Genomic DNA, 26,047 nt, shown 5'->3' with positions numbered 1-26,047 from the left:
GACTTATGAAGTCAAAGGAACTGGCCATGGAGCTCAGAGACAGAATTGTGGCAAGGCACAGATCTGGCCAAGGTTACAACAGAATTTCTGCAGTACTCAAGGTTCCTAAGAGCACAGTGGCCTCCATAATCCTTAAATGGAAGAAGTTTGGGACCACCAGAAGTCTTCCTAGACCTGGCCGTCCAGCCAAACTGAGCAATTGTGTGAGAAGTGCCTTGGTGAGAGAGGTAAAGGAGAACCCAAAGATCACTGTGACTGAACTCCAGACATGTAAAGTGAACTATCACTGCAGCCCTCCACCAGTCGGACCTTTATGGCAGAGTGGCCAGGCAGAAGCTTCTCCTCAGTGCAAGACATATGAAAGCCCGCATAGAGTTTGCTAAAAAACACATAAAGTACTTGGTCTGATGAGAGGAAGATAGACCTTTTTAGTGATAATTCTAAGCAGTATGTGTGGAGAAAACCAGGCACTGCTCATCACCTGCCCAATACAATCCCAGCAGTGAAGTATGGTGGTGGCAGCATCATGCTATTGGGGTGTTTTTCAGCTGCAGGGACAGGACGAATGGTTGTCACTGAAGGAAACATGAATGCGGCCGAGTACAGAGATACCCTGGATGAAAACCTCTTCCAGAGTGCAAGAAGCACAGTCACTTGGCCAAAAGTTCACCTTCCAAAAAGACAATGACCCTAAGCACACAGCTAAAGTAACAAAGTGTGGCTTCAGAACAACTCTGTAACCATTCTTGACTGGCCCAGCCAGAGCCCTGACCTAAACCCAATTGAGCATCTCTGGAGAGATGAGAAAATGGCTGTCCACCAACGTTCACCATTCAGCCTGACGGAACTGGAGAGGATCTGCAAGGAAGAATTGCAGAGGATCCCCAAATCCAGGTGTGAAAAACTTTGCATCATTCCCAAGAAGACTCATGGCTGTACTAGCTCAAAAAGGGGTGCTTCTACTCAATACTGAGCAAACAGTCTGAATACTTATGACCATGTGATATTTCAGTTTTTCTTTTTTAATAAATTTGCAAAAATGACTACATTTATTTTCCATTCAAGATGGGGTGCAGAGTGTACATTAATGAGAAAAAAATGAACTTTTTGAATTTACCCACTGCATGTGTGTGTGTGTGTGTGTGTGTGCGTGCGCGTGTGAGAGGAAGTAGAACCAGAGACATAGGTAGCAAGCCATTAACCGAATAGCAACATACCAGTTGGATCTGGAAAAACAGCAGGCAAGTCTATTTATCTGGAAACATTCTGGATGCAAAACTGATAGCCATGCTCAGCTTTAGTGGTACGCAGCCAAAGGTTTGAAGGAGGTAGCCATGGTTAGTAGAACCATGTGAAGGCAAAGTGGAATAAAGGGACAGAGGCTGATGCGCCACCAGTAATCGCAAACTTTGTGCCTATGTGTAAAACAGATGATGTTTCACCTGTGTCAGCAGTTTCGCCATCTATATTACCAGATCAGGGCTTATTTATTGTGGGACATTTTGTATTATTAAATCGCATATTTTTGGGTGCATGTAGTACATTGAAATGACTAGTTTTTGCCTTTATTGAGGAGCAGGATTACATAAAAAAGAGCAATTTTGACACTGTTCTTTGTATTTATTTTTCATTGCTTTTTGCCATTATACAATATACTGTATATATACCGTATTTTTTTTCGGTTCAGTATGGATGTGAAAAAAATAATTATGTATGTTTTTTCATTTTTTAAGCAATTTTGCACAATAAAAACATGTTTTAAGGGAGAAAAAATGTATTGTCACATTCCCAACTTTATAACTTATTTATTTTTATTGACTAAGGGCTTATTTTTGTGGGAAAAAAATGTAGTTTTTGTTGACTCCATGCAATTTATTGCCATTTTTTGGGGCGTGGTGGGGTGTGGGGTGACAAATGTTACACAACCAAATTAAATCGAATAATTTAAAGTGGACGCCATTATTTTTGAACTTTAGTTTTCCAGGCACTGATCTACAGGATAAGTCATGACAAATGAGACTGGGAAATGTTTCTTTTAATACTGTATGGAGCTGTGCCCATTGTACATTTAATACTGTATACCTAAACATGCATACACAAGCTGTTTATCTTCAGTAACTGTTACAACAGAAAACCTTTTACCAGGTACTGACCATGTGAGTCCTCAGAGTCCACACATTGATACCAGACAGATCACACATAGTCATAAGCTGTACTGATCATAAAACATTGCAACAAACACAAGTACTTAAAACAGCAAGTCAGAGTTAAGATAATTCACAATGGGAAAACAAGCTGCAAATACATTAAAAAAATGTTGTTTTTTTTCCAGATTTTTTTTTTCTTTTTCATGACTAGCACCATCTGTACACAAGAAAATATTAACATAAAGTTTGGATAATAAAAGGTTTAAAGGCACTTATTCTGTCTCACGGCAGATTCTCCTCTGTCGTAGAGTACTTTTGAAGCGTTTTAGTCACTCTTTCTTTGACCCCCAATCCTCATAAATGAGGAAAAAGTTTAATTCTACCAGTCTCTATATACAAAAATTAACCATTAAAGTTTTTCAAAGTGCTTTCTTCAGTTTGCTGCTGACCTTTGTCTTTTTTATATTTTAAAACATAATTTGCAAATGTGTTTATTCAGTTGACATCTTCTCTGCCCATCTTTTCACATTCTCTGTCTCATTCTGACAATACATTGTCCACTGCTCGTCATCATTCCAAGGTTTTTGGATGTTGATCAGAGGGAGAAATTAACTACTGGGGGCTGTAAGTTTTTTTCATAGTCACCAGCATCATCTTAACCCTCCATGTTTACCGACGTCTTGATGTAATATCAAAGCAGGTAATCATCATAAGGTGAGCCTTGCAGAAGTTGACCCGGTTTTCTAGACGTTCAGTCACACATTCCAGTGCTTCCAAATATTCCAGGGAGTCCACCTCATAGGTTTGTTCCAAGTCAACTGAAACACAGTGGATTAAAGCAATTAATAACTATATCTGTGAAAACCTCTATTTCATATTTAATACCACGAACTCAAGGTAAAAGGCAACAAAGCAAATTCCCTGCTTTACCAAGAATATACCTACACACACAAGGATTATTAATGGACATATAAAGTACTAAGCTAAAGTTTTGGGTAAAGAAATAATGCTTTAAAAAAGATAGTGATAAGTGATTATTTTTGACAAGAAAATGCAAAGTAAATAAAAAAGTAATTAAAAGAGAAATCTAAATCAAATAAGTATTTTTTTGTGAGGAACCCTTTGCCCACAAAACAAAATCAATTCTTCTAGGTACACTTGTATAGTTTTGAAGGGACTCTGCAGTGAGGCAATTCCAAACATCTTCAACAACTAACCACAGATCTTCTGTGGATGTAGTCTTGTGCAAATCCTTCTGTCTCTTCTGGTAATCCCAGACAAGCTTGATGATGTTGAGATCGGGGCTCTATGGGGATCATATCTCCACTTTCATTTATTTTTTATGACATTGGCTGCATGTATGCGGCCGTCCTAGTGTAAAATAAATCTGGCCAATCAGATGCCTCCCTGATGGTATTGCATGATGGATTAGTATCTGCCAGTATTTCTAAGCATTGAAGACACCATTCATTTTAACCAAATCTCCAACTCAATGTGTAGAAATGCAACATCAAACTTGCAAAGAGCATCCTCCATGCTTCACTGATGCCTGCTGACACTTGGGCAAACAAAGTACTTTCAGTTATAGCCAAATATATGAAATGCTAGCTCATGAGTCCAGAACAACTCCTGCCTTTTCACTGCACCCCAGTTCCTAAGTTCTTGTGCATAGTTCAGTGCTTGGCCTTTTTTCTGTCATGACTCTGGACAGGATGGTACCGTTTCCATCGTGGTCAGATCAGAGTTAATTTTAGTCCGCCTCTCTTTGGTTCTGGGGTGGCTATTTAATGTTGGTAGTTCCTGGGTTTGGTGACAGTGATACTTTCGTATACTTGGCTTGTGGTTGCTGACTCAGGTTCTCGTCCGTAAACATTGTGCCTCTGTGCTAGTGTGCCTTGCTGTGTATGACTCGGTTTTGTTCTCTGACTTCTGTCTCTCCTGGTTATCAGACCCCTTGGCTTGTCCCTATTTACTCTTTGGGTACCGTTACACTAAACGATTTACCAACGATCACGACCAGCGATACGACCTGGCCGTGATCGTTGGTAAGTCGTTGTGTGGTTGCTGGGGAGCTGTCACACAGACAGCTCTCTCCAGCAACCAACGATCAGGGGAAAGACTTCGGCATCGTTGAAACTGTCTTCAACGATGCCGAAATCCCCCTGCAGCACCCGGGTCACCAGGGCAAACATCGGGTTACTAAGTGCAGGGCCGCGCTTAGTAACCCGATATTTACCCTGATTACCATTGTAAAAGTAAAAAAAAAAAAAACAGTACCAAAAAAAGGTCCTGATCATTCCCCAGCGACCAACGATCTCCCAGCAGGGGCCTGATCGTTGGTCGCTGTCACACATAAAGACATCGTTAGCGGGATCGTTGCTACGTCACAAAAAGCGTGACGTTGCAACGATATCCTTAACGATATCGTTATGTGTGAAGGTACCTTTTGTCTTATCCCTAAGGTACTTCACTCCCTCCTGGCTTTGACCCTTGGCTCTATTTGACTACGTTTTCTGTCTGTGCCCCTTCTCACTGTGTGTTCAGTGTCATTCCCTACACTCAAAAGCTGTGGCTCTGCCCCCTGGTCATGTGACTGCTTTGTGCTAGGTCCTGTGCTCACTGCATTAGAGTAAGGTCCTTGAGTTCGGCATTACTTGTTTCTGCACTCAGTACATTTATTCGTGCCCCTTGATAGCGTCCCCTAGGCAGCGCCAGTGACACCTTAGGTGTCACAACAGTTTCCTTGCTGAAGGTATCATACAAAGGATGTAGAAATGGTGACCATTCCTTTTTAATCAATACGTCCGGATTTCCATTTGTTCAGCAGCGCGGACAATATCCACAAAAATACTTTGTATGGTTCCAGATATGGTCAATCTTTGACCCTTGGGTCTGCGGCAGCTGACGTTTATATGCCCTATCAAAGGGGCACAAGGTGAGCAGTTTTCTGATTAACAGATTCTGAAATTGTCGGATAAGACCCTATGTGCTCTTCTTCTCTCCTATAGTTTCCTTGTTGAAGGTATAGCTTTTTGGGCACAATTCTCCCATGATGACCACTCCTGGCCAGTCATCTCCAAACAGTAGATGGGAGTATCTGGGTTCCACTGGTTGATACCAGTTCAGAGCTGATTACTACTGGACATCGTCCTGTTTTGAAGGGAAATATGCATGATTTGTCTTTCATCTTCTGCACCAAGTTTCATTGGCCAACAATTGCTTCTCAACGTTGTCCATTTCCTGGTGTTTCTTGAAAAGAGCTTGAACAGCACATCTTAAAACCCCAGTCTGTTTTGAAATCTTTGCCTGAGACTTTGACTGATGCAGTATATCTAACGAGGGTCTTGTTGCTGTTTTCAGTCTTACCATGGTGTATCATCTCTGACATTAAATTATCTTCTACTACCTCATTTTTGTAGCAGAGTTTGACTAAGTCTACTACATGGCTATTTCTGCTTCAGTTAATGACTTGCTGAAATCTACACATGAAAATGATGATCATTATCAATTGTTTAGTAATCATTGACTTTGTGCAAGATGCTGTTTTCAAGGTAAATGATGGTCATTACAAATATTTATTTGATTTACCGTATATACTCGAGTATAAGCCGAGAATTTCAGCCCTTTTTTTGGCTGAAATTGCCCCTCTCGGCTTATACTCGAGTCATTCCCAGGGATCGGCAGGGAAGGGGGAGCGGCAGCTGTCTAATAATGCTCACCTGCTCCTGGCGCGGTCCCTGGATGTCCCTGGTTCTCTGGGCGTTGACAGCGTCTTCCTGTATTGAGCGGTCACATGGTACCGCTAATTACAGTAATGAATATGGACCCGACTCCACTCCCATAGGGGTGAAGCCGCATATTCATTACTGTAATGAGCGGTACTATGTGATCGCTCAATACAAGAAGAAGCTGTCAGCGCCCAGAGAACCAGGGACCTGCAGGGACCACGCCAGGATCAGGTAAGTATAATGGGGGCATATTCACCTGTCCCACGTTCCACCGTCAGCGCCGCTCTGTCTTCCGAGTCCTCTGCGGTGATGCTGAGGTCAGAGGGCGCGATGACATGATTAGTGTGCGCGCCGCCCTTTGCCTAAACAGTCAGTGCAGAGGATGCGGAAGACACAGCGGCGCCGACGGTGGAATGGGAAAGGTGACTATAGCAAGTGCAGGGGGCCTGAGCGACGAGAGTGAGTACGTCATTTTTTTTTATCGCAGCAACAGCATATGGGGCAAATATCTCTATGGAGCATCTTATGGGGCCATGTGCAGCGTTATATGGGGGCAAATATTTATATGGAGCATCTTATGGGGCCATGTGCAGCATTATATGGGGCAAATATCTCTATGGAGCATCTTATGGGGCCATGTGCAGCGTTACATGGGGCAAATATCTCTATGGAGAATCTTATGGGGCCATAATCAGCATTTGTGCAGCATTATATGGGGTAAATGTGTTTATGGAGCATCTCATTGGGCCATAATCAGCATTTGTGCAGCGTTATATGGGGCAAATATCTCTATGGAGCATCTTATGGGACCACAATCAGCATTTGTGCAGCATTATATGGGGCAAATGTGTCTATGGAGCATCTCATGGGGCCATAATCAGCATTTGTGCAGCATTATATGGGGCAAATGTCTGTATGGAGCATCTTATGGGGACATAATCAGCATTTGTGCAGCATTATATGGGGCAAATGTCTCTATGGAGCATCTTATGGGGTCATAATCAACATTTGTGCAGCATTATATTGGTCATATTTTAATATGGAGCATCTTATGGGGCCCATTATGAACTCTATGGAGCATTATATGAGGCTCCTGATTCAATATGGATATTCAAAAACACTTAACCTACTGATGTCTCAAATAATTTTACTTTTATTGGTATCTATCTTTACTTTTGACATTTACCGGTAGCTGCTGCATTTTCCACCCAAGGCTTATACTCGAGTCATTAAGTTTTCACAGTTTTTTGTGGCAAAATTAGGGGGGTCGGCTTATACTCAGGTCGGCTAATACTCGAGTATATACGGAAGATTTCTCTTTTGATTAATTCACTTTGCATTTCATTGATTGAACTAACCTATTAACACATCTATTTTTTTAATACTACATTCTCATGATTAGTTTTCAAGCAGCGTTTCTGCACCTACTATGTTAATTAAGTTACTTGCTTTTTTCATTAGTTTTTTAGTGCATTTAGTTTACACATATTTTTATTGCGTTTTTGATGCTGCAGTTTTTGTATATTTTTGTTTTTTTATGTGTTAAATAAAGATGTTTTGCATATTATTGATATTTGAATAAAAAAAAACCTTTATTGACAGAGTCATATGTAGTACGTTTCGGTAATGGAAAAATGCATATGCATTTTTACCTGCCAATGTTCTGCTCCTAGTGTAATTCTATGGGGAAAACAGCACAAAAATCAGCATATGTTGCGGATGTCAAAAACACACCTCTGGTCGGTTTAAGCAGTATTAAAAAAGTACATTGTACATGAGATTTCTATAAATCCCATCCACTTTGCTGGGACTGGAAGACACTGTGTTGTTTTAGCAGCAAAAAGAATCCACTTCAAAAACTAAAAAATAAATACAACTCATCATGCGAACTTCCACACCTGCCTAAAACGTTTGCATAGTACTGTAGCTAGATGTAGTTATTTTCTAAAACCATAAGTAACCATCTATCTAAAGAGTCTGCACTCCAGTATCCATCCATACACCCATCCATCAGATGTACAATGCTGCATGCAATACTCCAACTTGATGAAAATTAATGTACACAGTGACTGATTTGTCGTAGCTTTCTTGAAATTAATTGGGCCTCTGTTTCCATTGGAATACCCAAAATTCTACAAATTATTCTACACAAATGCAGAGAATCTCAGAAGTGTTCTACTACACAACTGTTTTACTCATGATGTCATTTTAGGGAACCGGTATTGGCAAAGATGAAATTTTTGTCACAACCATTGAAAGATCTGAAAGGAGGCTCATGATTAAAAAACATATACAGGCCATGAAAGTACAGCAGGTCTCAGGTCTAATGTGTGCAATTAAAACATCCGTCACATCCTAACATCACTACAACTTAATCCGCTAGCTAACAGGAAATAATGTGGTCAGTGGGCTCATGTGGCTAATAAAGTGGCCCCCATTTATACACAGTGCTTTAGATATACTTACATTCACTTAGCCATTTATTTGGATCCAGCATCAAGTATTGCTTGGTGATTTCTAATTCCTTCATAAGCCATTCATACTTAGCTTTGACCTCCGCAATTCTTTGCTGGCGATGTTCAAGAATTTTCAGCTTTGAACTAAACAGTGAAACAGACTGCAAAAAATAAAAAAGGTATAAAATTTAATTTAGTTACTTAATGTTGATTCTAAATAATTGCACATACAATATATATGTTAGTATACATAGTATATATATAGTTTATTATTATTTTCACTAGTATATACTATATTTCTTGTTGCATTGCTAACATTACCTGATACAGACTTTTAAACTTTAGGCAAATTTTTCGTTCCTTTGGTCAGTTACCTTCTGTAGCATACTCACTAATATTTTACACCAGTAAAATTTTATTGTACTTACAATATATTGTGCTCTCTTCTTTTTTCCATTCTTACACTTTTTTAACCCCTTAGCGTCACAGCCAGTTTTGGCATTAATACTGTACCCATCTCCGTGTGCGGTTCCACCATTACTCCAAAGCAACATGCCCGCTGCCTTGGGGTCATCCTTGATTCTGACCTTTCATTCACCCCCTACATCCGATCACTGGCTCGCTCTTCTTATCTGCATCTCAAAAACATTTCTAGAATTCGCCCTTTTCTTACTTTCGACTCTGCAAAAACTCTGACTGTTTCACTTATTCATTCTCGTCTGGACTATTGTAACTCTCTACTAATCGGCCTCCCTCTTGCAAAACTCTCCCCGCTCCAATCTGTCCTGAATGCTGCAGCCAGGATCATATTCCTCACCAACCGTTACACCGATGCCTCTACCCTGTGCCAGTCATTACACTGGTTACCCATCCACTCCAGAATCCAGTACAAAACTACTACCCTCATCCACAAAGCACTCCATGGCTCAGCACCACCCTACATCTCCTCCCTGGTATCAGTCTACCACCCTACCCGTGCCCTCCGCTCCGCTAATGACCTCAGGTTAGCATCCTCAATAATCAGAACCTCCCACTCCCGTCTCCAAGACTTTACACGTGCTGCGCCGATTCTTTGGAATGCACTACCTAGGTTAATATGATTAATCCCCAATTCCCCCAGTTTTAAGCGTGCCCTAAAAACTCATTTGTTCAGACTGGCCTACCGCCTCAATGCATTAACCTAACGATCCCTGTGTGGCCTATTTATAATAAAAAAAAAAAAGGTTCCTCGCATCATGTTCTCATACACTTTATGCAGTATTAGCCCTCTGTGTCTGTACTGCTACATACTTAGGCAGTTAACTGGTTCATGCAGCTTTACATGAACACCTGAGCCTTACACTATAGCTGGTCCGAATAACTAAAGCAATTGTTATCATCCACCTCTCGTGTCTCCCCTTTTCCCCATAGTTTGTAAGCTTGCGAGCAGGGCCCTCATTCCTCCTGGTATCTGTTTTGAACTGTATTTCTGTTATGCTGTAATGTCTATTGTCTGTACAAGTCCCCTCTATAATTTGTAAAGCGCTGCGGAATATGTTGGCGCTATATAAATAAAAATTATTATTATTATTATTATTACTTTTTTTTTAGCACCTTTCTATTGCTGCGTTTCAGGAGCCATGACTTTATAATTCCTTTGGTGACCTAGTCAAACAAATGGTTGTGTTTTTTTCAGGATGAGATGTATTTCAGAGTGGCACCATTTTGGAGTTCATATAAATTATTAAACTTTTATTGACTCTTTATGGGAATGAAAAACAAAACAACAATCCTACTACTGTGTTTTTGCACTTTAAATTTTACACTAATTACTGTGTAGGACAAATAAACTGTTGACTTTTTTCTTTGGGTCAGTATGGTCATGACGAAACCAAATTTCTATAATTTTATTCATATTTTATTATTTGTTTTCGGTACTATAATGTGGTGCAATTTTTTAAATCACTTTTATTACACTATTTGGAAACAAAATTAACACGAAAATATAATTCTGAATTAGTTTTATTTCTCTTAAAAACAGTTTACTGTTCGGTATATTTGTCATGATATCTATTATACGGGTCGGTTAGTTCAATACTAAATTCATAAAAATTAATTTATGTTTTACCACTTTTGAGCAAAAAGAATTACGGTACTTAAAATGACAAAAATATTTTTTTTTTTTGCTCACTAAATTCTGATACCCATAACATATTTGTTTTTCAGCAGATGAAGTTGCATGACGGTTTGTAGTTTTCACTGGTGCCATTTTAAATAGACTTTTTAACACTCTATTTATTTTTTGGTAGTAGGCATGAACAGAAAATAATAAATCTTAAATAATTTTTAATTCTATTATTTTATGGCGTTCACTGTGCAGTATGGTTGACACGTTAACAGTATTTTGTGTGTCGATTAGTGTTGAGCATTCCGATACTGCAAATATCGGGTATCGGCCGATATTTGCTGTATCGGAATTCCGATACCGAGTTCCGATATTTTTGTGATATCGGAAATCGGAATCAGAAGTTCCTATAAGTTCCCAGTCATCTTCGGCGTGTGCGGTGCGTATGGTTCCCAGGGTCTGGAGGAGAGGAAACTCTCCTTTAGGCCCTGAGATCCATATTCATGTAAAAAATAAAGAATAAAAATAACAAATATGGATATACTCACCCCTTGGACGAACCCTGGCTGTCACCGCTGCGAGCGTCTGCCTCCGTCCCTAAGAATGCAGTGAGTGAAGGACCTTTGATGACGTCACGGTCACGTGAGCAGTCAGGTGACCGGTCACCTGACCGCGATGTCATCGAAGGTCCTTCACTCTCTGCATTCTTAGGAACGGAGGCAGACGCTCGCAGCGGTGAAAGCCAGGGTTCGTCGGATGGGTGAGTATATCCATATTTTTTATTTTTATTCGTTATTTTTTACATGAATATGGATCCCAGGGCCTGAAGGAGAGTTTCCTCTCCTTCAGACCCTGGGAACCAACCAGGATACATTCCGATATTTGTGTCCCATTGACTTGCATTGGTATCGGGTATCGGTATTGGCGATATCCGATATTTTTTGGATATCGGCCGATCCCATCCGATACCGATACTTTCAAATATCGGAAGGTATCGCTCAACACTAGTGTCGATTCAATCAAACTGACGCCCAATTAATATATGTCATATTGTATGAGCCCTAACTTTCATTTTTCTGAATACAGACCTGTCTGGTGGCTTGGATTTTTTGGAGTAAGGTGTAGATTTATTGGTACCACTTTTGGATACATACAATGTATCACTTTTTATTCAATTATTTTGAGACAAGATGAACAGAACTAGCAATTGTAGCAGAGTTTTTCAATTTTTTTTAGCTTACCTCCAATCTTAGTTGTTCGTATTTGGATCTGCTATTGTTTATCTGGTGATACATGGAAAGAGCTGGATTTACCTGAGCTGAGTTGGGGAAGTGCTTATGCTAAAGTGAAAATAGGGTACTGAGGGCATGAAAACTTTACAGAACACGGGGAGACTTCGTGGGGCAAAACGGGATCTTCATTACTTGGGAGTACAGTGACATGTGCCTTTGTGAGGCATAGTGGGATGACTATTACTTTGAAGGGCAAAGAGGAACCACTATTACTTTTACTTTCAGGCCCACAAGCGGTACTAGTAATTCCTGGGGACACAGAAAACATTATTTTCTAGTGCGCGCATTGAGAGAATTATTACTACTACTATCAGCATTGGTACCTCGGGAGGTATAGAAAAGGTACGGGTACTGCTCAGGGGGACACTGAGATAAATATTGCAGGTAGGATTCAGATGGGGAGTTTGTGGGCAGAGATGAGTTGTGACTGGACAAATTCTTCACGGTAGTCAGGGCTTGGATGAAGAAGAAAAGATAAAGCAAAATACTCAAATAAAACAAGATGTCTCCTGTGAGTCATTGGACATAACTACAAAATATTCAATTCTTCCTATATAACTGGCATATGCTGCTGGGATAGGGGTAGAGGGCGGTTGGCGGCTCAAGCTAAACATTTCCTCCCTTAGAACATAGTAGACTTTATTTTTGTTTGAAAGTGATTAAAATCTACAAAAACATGATATTATAACTAATGACACAAATATTGAATTTGGTTGAAGGAAAAAGGTTTTATATGTCAACTAAATTGTTTGGAAATGTAATATCCCAGCACTCCAATTCACACGACACCTTATTCTTCAATTCAAGCCCTCATTTAATATTTGTCAGTCACCAATGCAAACTTGCTTATTTAAATCCGTAACATAACATCAGTTAAGGAATATCATTATAAGACCAGAGAAAGCCTGCACTGCTCTTTCTTCATTTGACTTGTGTCCTCTCTCATGTATTCATCTTTTTATAGAAGTTCTCCGACATCCGTAAAGTTAACATGCCACAGATAAGGTTTGAAGCAGCAAAACCAATAATACAGCACAAACAGTTTTCAGATTCACACGAGCAACGTTTCAGGGGCAAAATATAGATGAATCAAGGGGAGGTGAATTTAATAACCAAGATACTGCATGGCATATTAAAAAAGAAGACTATCTCAGGTCAAATACATGATACTTGTTCATAAACTTGATGGCTTTTTTTTAATTTAAAGTGTAACTGTCATCTTAATTTTATTTCATAAATCATTAGTACACATGAAAATATGCAATTTTGTAATATATCTTATCGAAAAAATTTGATTCTCTCTGCCAAAATTGATCAGTCATTATTAAATTTCTCAATTCTGAGGTAAAATCTGTATTCAGTGAAGACAGACTTTCCCCTCTCGATAGAAGGGTGGAGCTCTTGCTGTAGCTCCTCCCTCCTTCCCTATACATGGAATTGTATCACCAAAAAGAACAAAGCAGGTGCATATTGTCTTTTGAAATGTAATGTTTATTAAACTTATAAGATTAAAAAAATCAAATACATATAATAACAGAGTAACCCAATTGAGGACCGTATGAAATGCATTTGAAATACAGAAGAGAAAATATGTTCAGTAATATGGGGGACGCTTGTTTCAGTCTACACACATCAATTGGGACCATTCCTGAGTCTTCCCTCAGTAAATTACTAACCCACATTGGGTCTCCATGCCCCTGATCTTCCTCTCTGGGTATGTCCAACCTGACTGTCCCTATCTCACAATGGGCCACCAACCTCAAGTCAATCAAGTTTACTGAAGACCCGCAATCTACAAAAGCAGAAGAAGGAAAAAAACAATTGTCCACCCCAACTTCCACTTTTAACAATAGTTTGAAGAGGAAAAAAGTACCTGTGGGTCTGGGTAACTTCCTCGGCAGTTACCCAGACCTAGTCATTTCCAGAGACCTTGGAATCTGGGGGGCAGGAGGGACAGTCCTTTATCCAATGTTCTGGGGCTTCAGAAGGTTTTTCTCTCTGCGACGTCTCCTCTCATTTTCCTTCATGGAGACAGCATCCACCTCCATGTTCAACCGACGACGAAGGCTCCGATTTCATTGGCAACAGAGGAGCTTCACGTTGCACGACTCCTCTCTCTCAGCCTGCGGTCCATTCAGACAGCCTGGGTCATGGCCTCCTCCAGAGAATCAGGCGGTGGATGCAGGGCTAAGGCATCCTTTAAATGCTTGGAGAGGCCCCTTCGGAATAGCCCCCTGAGTGCCGAGTCATTCCAGGATACTTCTGATGCTCATCGCCTGTACTCAGAACAGTACCACTCAGCAGAGAGCTTTCCCTGGGTAAGACTCATAATCGTGTCCTCTGCCAATCTCACTTGATCAGGTTCATCGTAAATTAGACACAAGGCCTCGAAGAACCGATTAACAGACATTCTCTCGGAACGTAGGGGATTGGGAGAAAGCCCAGAATTGCAGCCCCTCAAGTAACAGGGAAATAACTATCCCCACCCTTTGACTCTCATCACTTGAGGAGCGAGAACTGTTATGATACGGTGGTCTAGGAGCAACATGGAACGAGCTCTGAAGGAAGTGGTAACTGTACTGACCGCAGTCCCTAAGCTCAACACAACACTAGAAGTAGCCGTGGAATGCTCCTAACTCTCCCTAGGCATCTCGTCACAGCCTAAGAGCTAACTACCCCTAAAGAAAGAAGCAGGAAAGCTATCTTGCCTCAGAGAAAATCCCCAAAGGATAGATTAGCCCCCCACAAATAAGGACTGTGAGTGGAGAGGGAAAAGACATGCACAGGATGAAACCAGGATGAGCACAGAAGGCCAGTCTAGCTAAATAGATAGGACAGGATGGAATACTGTGCGGTCAGTATAAAACACTACAAAAATCCACGCAGAGTTTACAAACAATCTCCACACCTGACTAAAGGTGTGGAGGGCAAATCTGCCTCCCAGAGCTTCCAGCAAGACAGAATTAATTCACACTGATAAGCTGGACAAACATAGAAAGCACAGAATGGATAAGTCCACAATCTATGGACAGAAAAGAGCAAGCAAAAACTTAGCTTTGCTGAACTGGTCAGGATAACAGGGAACTCCAAAGAGATGTGAATCCAACCAGGAACCATTTGCAAGTGGCACTGGCTGAGGAAAGAGCCAGGCCTAAATAGCCGAGCAGAAGAGAAGATAAGTGGAGGCAGCTGAAGACAGCTAACTCCAAGGAGCAGCCATACCACTAGAAACCACAAGAGGGAGCCCAAGAGCAGAACTCACAAAAGAGCCACTTACAACCACAGGAGGGAGCCCAAGAGCGGAATTCACAACAGAGGACGTAGGGAAAAAAGTAATTTACAGCTCTCTCTAAACACCCAAAATGTTCTCTTATCCCCAGAAAAGGTATCCGGAAGTTTGACAGAGGGTTCAAGAGAGGATGTGGAAACATCAGAAACAGTACCCCCCACATTGCCAAACGAAGAAGGGGCACCCTGAACAGCATTAACTGTATCTGCCAACTCCCTCTATACCTGTTGGTGAGAAGCAACCAACACTCTTTGCTCTACCGGAAGGTTCTGCATCATTTCGGTCAGGTTAGATACCTGATCCGACAGAGTACACAGCGGGTCCATAACACCCAAACACACAAAACCCTCTGAAAAAATGTAAAAGGTTGGTGATAATGTAATGACACCAACGGTATCACTGGTGCAGCCTAGGGGGTGCTGTCAGGAGGCACGGGAAGGAGCGCAGGGAGTGAAGAAACAAGGCACGCAGTGTGCAAGGACCTGTGACAAAGCAGTGAGCGCAGGACCTAGAATAAAGCAGTCACGTGATAATAGGGGGTGGAGTCACAAATTAATTAGGAGTGTATTCTCGACATTTCAGCTATTTTTTTGCTCTGTTTTGTTGGACTAACATAACACACACCAGGTGATTGGCTGGTGTGAGATGACACCGCAATGACTGCCTTTTGATTGGCTTAGCAGATAAGCATACCATAATTTGTGAGTTGCCATTGGTTAAATAATCTACACACTTACCTTTATATACCTATCTTCTTGCTTCTTTTCTGAAACACCTTGTCAAAGCAAGGGTGAAACATGTGTTGGAGCACCAGGACCACATGCCACCAGGGCCGCCATCAGGGCATTACAGCCATAACTGGCATATGGGGCCTGGTGGGCAGAGGGGGCCCGCATCGGGCCCCGTCTCATCTGCTCACCGGGCCCCTACCGGTAGCCGCAGGCTAAACCGGGCCCTTATCGGCGGCGCTGCAGCTGTTTAACGCTATTGACGTGTGGGCCCGCGCCCGCACGTCAATACTTAACAGCCGCCAGCCAATCTGAGGCTAGCAGCTGACGTCTGCCGCAGAGTGCAACTCGCCGGCGTCTGACGTCATTGTCAGTCGCCGGCGAGTGCACGCTTCACTGTGTGGAGAGAGCCAGAGCTTCGCCCGCCGCAGGAGCGCGGTCAAGGTGAGAAGAACTTGTTTTTTTTTATTGAGAGCGGCGATCCGGGGGGCCCAGGGCAGAATGCTGGACACAGACAGAGGCAGAACGCTGGACACAGGGGCAGTAGGCTGGACACAGGGGCAGAATGCTGGACACGGGCAGAAAGCTGGACACAGCGGCAGAATGCAGGACACAGGGGCAGAATGCTGGACACAGGGGCAGAACGCTGGACACAGGGGCAAAAAGCTGGACACAGGGGCAGAATGCTGGACACAGGGGCATAAAGCTGGACACAGGGGCAGAAAGCTGGACACATGGGCAGAAAGCTGCACACATGGGCAGAAAGCTGGACACGGGCATAATGCTGGACACAGGGGCATAATGCTGGACAAAGGGGCAGAAAGCTGGACACAGGGGCAGAAAGCTGGACACAGGGGCAGAAAGCTGGACACGGGCATAATGCTGGACACAGGGGCAGAAAGCTGGACACAGGGTCAGAATGCTGGACACAGGGGCAGACTGTGAGACACAGGGGCAGAATGCTGGACAAAGGGGCAGAATGCTGGACAAAGGGGCAGAATGCTGGACATTGGGGCAGAATGCGAGACACGGGCAGAATGGATATACGGGGCATGATTGGAGACACGGGGCAGGATGAAAGACATGGGGGCATGACTGGAGACAGATGGGGCAGAATGGAGACGCAGGGGGCATGATTGGAGACAAGTGGCAGGATTGCAGACATGGGGGCATGATTGGAGACATAGGGGGCAGAATGGAGACGCAGGACAGGATGAAAGACATGGGGCATGATTGGAGACACTGGGGGCAGAATTGGAGACAGATGGGGCAGGATTGGAGACAGATCGTGCAGGATCATGGGGCAGGATGGATATGATGGATACTCATGAGGGCAGGATGGGAGAACATATGGCTGACGCCAGGATGGCGAATATTATTACCATAGGGGCTAATTAAGGGATATTGTTACTGCAGTGATGTATTTATTTTATTTTTTGAGTATACTGTTTTAAATGGAGGGCGGTTCTGTTACTGTGTAGAGTGACACTATGTCGCCTCTTTTTCTTCATGTGGTGTAATGTAGAAGTTGAGAAAAATTAAGTAATGTGTTCTGCAAGCGGAGCTCGAGATAACTGTGTTATTTCCTGTATAGACGAGTCCTGGCTGGAAGAAATGATGGCGGTCTGTGCTGGAAGAAAGATGAAGGACTTCACCTGGAGACATCACTGGTGAGTCAGTGTTACCTATACACTGACACTATACACTGTATACTATATACAGAGGTCCTGTGTATAATTTCACTAGTGATAACTGTATTATCTGTACACAGACACTGCATACTAAGTACAGATCTCCTGTGTATAATGGCACTTATGGTGATAGTATGGTGCTTTTTTTTTATTACTGATCAGAATTGTAGTATTCAGTCACTATGTGATGGTAATATGGGGTCTGGACATGGTGCGGTGGTATTTGTTCCTTGTATGTGATATTATTCGATCACTGGTGGTAATATGTGGTCTGGTCATGGTGTAGCGGTATTTGTTCCTTGTATGTGATATTATTGGTCATTTTAAAAATTGAAAAATAAATAAAAATATACCTAAATTGTATTGCATATTTTAGCAAATATTTAATAGGTTACAGCAGAGTAGGGCCCGGCCAAAAGTGTCTACCGTGTTATGGTGGCGGCTTAAAAAATCTTTTGGCCAAAGCAAAAGCTGCTGGCTATGTATGTGATCTGGTGATGGGAACTGTTAGGCCGGCGTAAGAGAGGTGCTGAAAATACGGATTGCATACGGTACAATGCTTCTCTATGCCCCAGCTCCTATCAGCCGTATTTTACTGATCCGTATTATACGGTCTTCTACGGCCGTAGAAAATTGCAGCGTTTGTCACCGTATTGCGCAAAAAATACGCCAATGAAAGTCTATAGGGGCCAGAAAAATACGGATTACACACGGACCAGCAGTGTGCCTTGCGAGAAATACGCAGTGGTGTTCTATAGAAAAGCCAGCAATTCAGTGCGGTGTACAGTAAAATCACACTGACAGGTTACAATAGAATAGCTAAAATAAATGTCTACACATAGTATAGGGGTATATATATATATATATATATATATATACATATATATATATATATATATATATATATATATATGGGAAAATATTCAGAAAAGTTCTCAGGCTCGGGTTCATATGAGGACATCCAGCAGAGGGCGCCTCACTGCAACTGAAGGTAAATACAGGTCATTGACCTACATTCCATTCATTCGCTGGGGTTTTACAGACAGAAGCACAGTTGCATTAGCAGAGCTTCTGCTTGTAAAAATAGTTAACCCCTTCAGATGGATTTACAACGTGGGACGTTACAGAACGACGGAAGGTATGGGATATTGTTGTTTTTTTTATTTTAACTTTGTTACAGGACGAGGGTCTTCAGGTGGATTACCAGAATAATAAAATATTCCAACAACCTGTCTATTTATTTCATTAAAAGACTTTGTAATAATGTGTGTGTGTGTCTTTTAACCATTTCCTACTATTGGATTAATAATGGATAGGTGTCATAATTGACGCCTCTCCATTATTAATCTGGCTTAATGTCACCTTACAATAGCAAGGTGACATTAACCCTTCATTACCCCATATCCCACCGCTACATAGGAATGGGAAGAGAGTGGCCAAGTGCCAGAATAGGCGCATCTTCGAGATGTGCCTTTTCTGGGGTGGCTGGGGGCAGATGTTTTTAGCCAGGGGGGGGCCAATAACCATGGACCCTCTCCAGGCTATTAATATCTGCCCTCAGTCACTGGCTTTACCATTCTGGCGGAGAAAATTGCGCGGGAGCCCACGACAATTTTTTCCGCAATTTAACCCTTTAATTCAATAGCTACAGAGCCCACATTTTGCACATACACACTACTAACAGTAGTGTGGAATATGCAAAAAAAAGGGATATGAGATGGCTTACTGTATGTAAACCATGTCTCATATCATGTCGGGTTTAGGAAGGAGATAGCAAAAGCCGGCAATTGAATTACCGGCTTTTAAGCTATCTAGCGCTGTATGAAATATTAATATATATATATATGTGTGTCTTACTGATATATATATATATATATATATATAGACATTATATATGTTTTATGATTTTTTGAGCACATGGATCCATTGTATGTCCGTATGTCGGTTTTGCAAGCCTGCGAGAAAATCTCGCAGTACGGATGCCATACGGATTACATACGGAGGATGCCATGCGCAAAATACGCTGACACACCCTGCCTACGGAGTACTTATGGATCACCATTTTTTTACTTTTCTGGCATATTACGGCCGTAAAATACGGACCATATTTTTATACGCTGAGTGTGACGCCGGCCTTAATGTGTGATAGGTGAGAAGTGGAGTTTTTCCAAGAGAGAGCGGTGGGACTGTGGACAGTTCTAGGGGTGGAGCGTGGAGGCGGGGCTGGGGTGGAGCCTGGGCAGAGTCTCAAGGGGGCCCTGAAAATTTTACCAGTATGGGGCCCCGAAATTTCTAGTGGCAGCCCTGCATGCCACACTAGCTTGTTTGAAATGTAAGTGCTCATCTTTCGATTTTAGGACATATCTTCTGCCATTAGGGCTCTAATTTGACTGATATAGATCAGCACTGTTCATATATTATTTAGATGTTAATTGTAAACAATATAGCTAGATTGTGTATAAATTGATATCATATTTATTATATTTCTGGCTGTAATCTATTATATGTATTTGATTTTTTAATCTTATAAATTCAATGAACATTGCATTTTAAGAGACAACATGCACCTATTTTGCTCTTTTTGGTGGTATTTTTGATAAGAGGTGTGTCTTTAGTCACAAGTGTATTCAGACATTTTGCTCTCATGGGTTGGTAGTCATAGAATTGTAACGGAAGCAACTACCATCTCCTCTCTTAGCAATGTGAAAGTGTTTTCACTGAATACAGATTTTCCCTCAGAATTGAGAATTTTGATGACTGATCAATTTTGACAGAGAAAAAAGATTTCTCTGATACGATATATATCACAAAGTTTCTTATGTTCGTGTATACTATTGATTTATGAAAGAAAAATTAAAACAACGGTCACTCTTTCACTAAGCAAGTTTGCAATGGTGAATTGAATAATATCATGTTGTGTGAATTGGTATAAAACTTATTAATGATGTCTTGAGGAATGGTTGGACTTGAGGAATAGGTAGATCTGCCATCACTTAGTGGTTACAATTTATGATTAATGAAATAACTTGAAGAAGTCAATAAGAAACGGTATACCTTGCAGTCTTCACTGCGGCGGCGTTGAAGCCTTTCCACATCATCGATTTCATAAACTTTTATTTCAAACGGCTCTCCCAAGCCTCGCTGTCCACTACGTAATGGGCCATCCACCCAGCGTACTCCTGGGCTGTTGGCTGGTTTTCTTACAGGAGAAGTTGCATCAAGTGATAAAGTTGGAATAAGACGGCGCCTTTGTGATCCTAATTAGGAGAAAGTTCAGTTACACAACATGTTCAGAAAAAATAAGCATTACTACCATTATAACTGGAAAATCTTGTGTAAATCCAGAACAGGGTTTTCTGTTAGCTTTTCTTTTTATACTTATGAAATTAATTATTTAAAAGTAAAAATTCATTGTATTTTAATTGGATCAATTGTACATAGCCCTAGTTGCTGTATGTTGCACATTTATACCTTTCATAAATTAATAATGAATTACTTTTTATTAATATACATAAGCATTGCTTTTATTTCTCAATTAATAGAGAAGCTTTTCCTATGAAATAATTGCCATAAGGTTGTGCACAAAAGCAATGTGAGTATCTCATTGAAGGCAGTATCAATAGGCAACTTCTGGGCTCATTTACAATCATTCTAACTCTCAAGATGGCCATTCACATTGCAAATTACAAACTCTCCCATTTAGGGCTCATACCCATATTTGTGAAAAAAAAGTTCCGTAATCTACCAGTTCATTTTCCCATGCTCCAGAGTTCAGCGCAGGTCAGGCTGTGAAGGAGCGCAGCTTCAGTGATGGCACCGCTAGTCACTGAAGCTCCACTCACAGCATCTCCTCATTCACCAGTGGTTTTCAGCCAGGACGGTGGCATCTTGGTACCATCCTGGTTGAAAACTGTATATACCCCAGATATGGATTATGGCGTGGGACACAACTACGGACAGATATGGTATATTGTTGGTTTATTATTTTATTTTTATTACAGGAGATTGAGGGCATCTCATGGATTAGGAGTAACAATAAAATGGTAAACCTTTGTTGTATTGTATTTCATTAAAAGACTTTATTCTGGCTGTGTCTTTATTTAACATGTACCAACTATAGGATTAGTAGTGGATAGATGTCTTATTGACACCTCTCCATTACTAAGCCGTGGGCTTGATGTCACCTTTCAATACAAAGGTGACATCAACTCCACAATTATTACCCCACTTGCCACTGCTACAGGGCAAATGAGAAGAGCAAGGCTCAGTGCCGGAATTGGCACATCTTACAGATGTGCCTTTTCTGGGGCTGCTAAGTGCTGATGTTTTTAGCTGGGGGGGACTATATCCATGGCCCCTTCCTATGCTATTAATATCAGCCTGCAGCTATCTGCATAGCCTTTGCTAGTTATTAATTATATGGGAACCCCACATCATTTTTTTGGGGGTCCCCCATTTTAATAGCCAGTAAAGGCTAAGTATACAGCTGTGAGCTGATATTAATAGCATGGGAAGCTCCAGGCTATAAACATCTGCCCCCAGTTGCTGACTTTCCCTCTGCTGGTTTTGAAAATTGCACGGGAGCCCATTTTTTTTCCAATAAATAATCGTTTATTAATTAAGTACATGTCCAGTAATTTGCACACACTGTACTTGTATTTGTCACTGACATCTATATATTTACCTATTCTATATGTATTTACTGTATGTAATCCATCTCTCTTCTATCCTGTCGGCTCCTGCAGTGATTTTACTGAAGATGGCAGATGAATTACCGGCTTTTTTTTCTATTTTTCTGTGCAATATAAATACTGTGCAATATAAATACATATATATATATATATATATATATATATATATATATATATGTGTTACTGACGTGTATATATATATATATATATATACTGTATATATACAGTACAGAACAAAAGTTTGGACACACCTTCTCATTTAAAGATTTTTTTGTATTTTCATGACTATGAAAACTGTACATTCACACTGAAGGCATCAAAACTATGAATTAACACATGTGGAATTATATACTTAACAAAAAAAGTGTGAAACAGCTGAAATTATGTCTTATATTCTAGGTTCTTCAAAGTAGCCACCTTTTGCTTTGATGACTGCTTTGCACACTCTTGACATTCTCTTGATGAGCTTCAAGAGGTAGTCACCGGGAATGGTTTTCACTTCACAGGTGTGCCTTGTCAGGTTTAATAAGTGGGATTTCTTGCCTTATAAATGGTGTTGGGACCATCAGTTGTGTTGTGCAGAAGTCTGGTGGATAGACAACTGATAGTCCTACTAAATAGACTGTTAGAATTTGTATTATGTCAAGAAAAAAGCAGCTAAGTGAAGAAAAACGAGTGTCCATCATTACTTTAAGAAATGAAGGTCAGTCAGTCTGAAAAATTGCGAAAACTTTGAAAGTGTCCCCAAGTGCAGTGGCAAAAACCATCAAGCGCTATAAAGAAACTGGCACACATGATGACCGCCCCAGGAAAGGAAGACCAAGAGTCACCTCTGCTTCTGAGGATAAGTTTATCCGAGTCACCACCCTCAGACATTGCAGGTTAACAGCAGCTCAGATTAGAGACCAGGTCAATGCCACACAGAGTTCTAGCAGCAGACACATCTCTACAACAACTGTTAAGAGGAGACTTTGTGCAGCAGGCCTTCATGGTAAAATAGTTGCTAGGAAACCACTGCTAAGGACAGGCAACAAGCAGAAGAGACTTGTTTGGGCTAAAGAACACAAGGAATGGACATTAGACAAGTGGAAATCTGTGCTTTGGTCTGATGAGTCCAAATTTGAGATCTTTGGTTCCAACCACCGTGTCTTTGTGCGACGCAGAAAAGGTGAACGGATGGACTCTACATGCCTGGTTCCCACCGTGAAGCATGGAAGAGGAGGTGTGATGGTGTGGGGGTGCTTTGCTGGTGACACTGTTGGGGATTTATTCAAACTTGAAGGCATACTGAACCAGCATGGCTACCACAGCATCTTGCAGCGGCATGCTATTCCATCCGGTTTGCGTTTAGTTGGACCATCATTTATTTTTCAACAGGACAATGACCCCAAACACACCTCCAGGCTGTGTAAGGCCTATTTGACCAAGAAGGAGAGTGATAGGGTGCTATGCCAGATGACCTGGCCTCCACAGTCACCAGACCTGAACCCAATCGGGAAGGTTTAGGGTGAGCTGGACCGCAGAATGAAGGCAAAAGGGCCAACAAGTGCTAAGCATCTCTGGGAACTCCTTCAAGATTGTTGGAAGACCATTTCCAGTGACTACCTTCTGAAGCTCATCAAGAGAATGCCAAGAGTGTGCAAAGCACTCATCAAAGCAAAAGGTGGCTATTATGAAGAACCTAGAATATAAGACATATTTTCAGTTGTTTTACACTTTTTTGTTAAGTATATAACTCCACACCTGTTATTTCATAGTTTTGATGCCTTCAGTGTGAATGTACAATTTTCATAGTCATGAAAATACCGAAAAATCTTTAAATGAGAAGGTGTTTTCAAACTTTTTGTCTGTACTTTATATATATATATATATATATATACATACTGTATATATATATATATATATATATATATATATTTATGTATTCTATGGGTATATTTCTATTCTATCCTATTCTAACCTGTCAGTGTGATTTTACTGTACACCGCACATGAATTACCGGCTTTTCAATAGACACCGATGCGTAAAAAAATGGACAGCACTCGCATGGTGCAAGCGCTGTATGTTTTTTTCTCGCATCCATTGACTTACATTGGTGAGTCTCGTGTGAGATATGCAGCAAATCACAGCATGCTGCGATTTTTTTTCTCAGTCCGATTTCAGCTGAGAAAAAAAATCGCAGATAAGGTGCAACTCATTGAATAACATTGGTCAAAGTGCAATCCGATTTTTTTATCGGATTGAACTTGTCTGTTTTTCTCGCAAATGAGTATGAGCCCTTAGACAAAGTCTTCACTTGGCAGGCACCACCTAGTGTATACCATTTAGCAAATTGTAATTAGAAAATTTAGCATCAAACATCTATGGTCGGCATTATTTATAATTCCCAATTTATAGGGCCCATAAATATTGGAACTCATCTATGTAATAGTAATGACTCCAGCTAGCAACATTAAAGCGGATCTGTCACCACATTTCACGAGAAAAATGGCACACATTAAATAGATCTCATGTTACTTGATCAGAATGGCTATAGAATCCCTTATGAAAGTTCAACTCCATCTCCGCCCTTCTAGACTGCTTGACAGTTCCCCATTGTCACCTGTACTGCTGAGGTCTCACACTGCTCAGTACAAGCTGCAGCTGTCAGTCAGACTGGGTGGAGAATGATTACACTTGGACTCATGTGCTATTTCACTCTGCACTTGGGCTCCATAAATGCTCACCTTAAGGCCTCTTTCAGACGTCCAGATAATTCCGGTACCGGAGAAATCGGTACTGGAATTATCCGTGTCCGTGTGCTCACGTAGCACATCAGTGTAGCACACGTGCGGCATCCGTGTGCCGCTCGTGTGCCGCCTGAGGACAACACGGACCATGCAGGAGAGACAGCGCTACACTAAGCGCCGTCCCCCCTGTGTGGTGCTGAAGGCGCATTCATCTCTTCTCCCCTGCAGGAGAGAAGAGATGAAAGATAATTTTTTCTTTTTTTTTTGTTAAAAATAAAGTTTGCTTGTGACTCCCGCCTCCCATCCCCCGTGTGCCGCCAGGCCCCTTGCAAAGAAATACTCCCCTAGCTCCCGCGATGTCTCCTCTCTCCTCTCAGCGCTGGCAGCAGGTCCTGTGTGAGTGGTCACGTGGTCCCGCTCATTACAGTGAGGAATATGTGCATATTCCTCACTGTAATGAGCGGGACCACGTGACCGCTCAAACAGCACAGTCTGCAGCCGCTGAGAGGAGACATCGCTGGAGCTTGGAGCTGGGTGAGTATTTCCTGGCAAGCGGCAGGCGCACAGGGGATGGGAGGCGGGAGGCGGGAGGCGACGCATTAACTTTATTTTTATGGGGAAAGAAAAAAAAATGATGATTCATCCCTTCTTTCCAGCGAACGCTGCTGGAAAGAAGGGATGAATTCTGGATTCAGCACCACACGCAGGGGGGACAGCGCCTAACTGTAACGCTGTCTCGCCTGCAGACGGTACGTGCACAGGGAGGAGAGTGCACACTGTTCTCTGTGTGCACGTGTGCGGCACGTATTGCGGTACGTGCTGCCGGCGAAAAACAGACATGTCTCCGTGTTTTCAACACGGACACACGGTCTGTGAAAACACGGAGACATGTGCATAGACCCATTCTTTTGAATGGGTCTACGTGTGTCAGTGTCTCCGATACGTGAGAAAACTGTCACTACACGTAACGGAGACACTGACGTGTGAAACCAGCCTAATATACAGCTATTCTAACATAGATGTTTAAAGTAAGTACACTAGTGTCATCAGGTCTAAGAGATCTATTAATTAATGTATACAATTTGTTTTGTCAAATCTGATGACTGATCCACATTAGGATAATTAATAATGGCTATTAAACAACAAACATGATGGAATTTATGATATTGAAAAAAATAAACGTTTTAATTTT

General features: G+C 41.5%; 1 protein-coding gene across 1 annotated transcript in view; it reads right to left on the bottom strand.

The window, feature by feature from the left end:
- Window positions 1-2,018: 2,018 nt before the first annotated feature.
- The window catches only part of KIF26B (kinesin family member 26B), a 616,088-nt gene continuing 592,059 nt past the window's right edge, over window positions 2,019-26,047 (bottom strand). Inside the window, exons 13-15 of the mRNA XM_069769230.1 lie at window positions 20,490-20,692; window positions 8,342-8,492; window positions 2,019-2,965 (exon numbers count right to left, since the gene is read on the bottom strand). Coding sequence (XP_069625331.1) covers window positions 2,817-2,965; window positions 8,342-8,492; window positions 20,490-20,692 — 503 coding nt within the window. The 3' untranslated portion in view covers window positions 2,019-2,816. The remainder of the gene's footprint in view (window positions 2,966-8,341; window positions 8,493-20,489; window positions 20,693-26,047) is intronic.

Source organism: Ranitomeya imitator, chromosome 5 (genome assembly GCF_032444005.1).
Source record: "Ranitomeya imitator isolate aRanImi1 chromosome 5, aRanImi1.pri, whole genome shotgun sequence".
NCBI lineage: Eukaryota > Metazoa > Chordata > Amphibia > Anura > Dendrobatidae > Ranitomeya > Ranitomeya imitator.
Note: the sequence above shows the minus strand (reverse complement) of the source record. Positions and strands in the feature narration are given on the sequence as shown.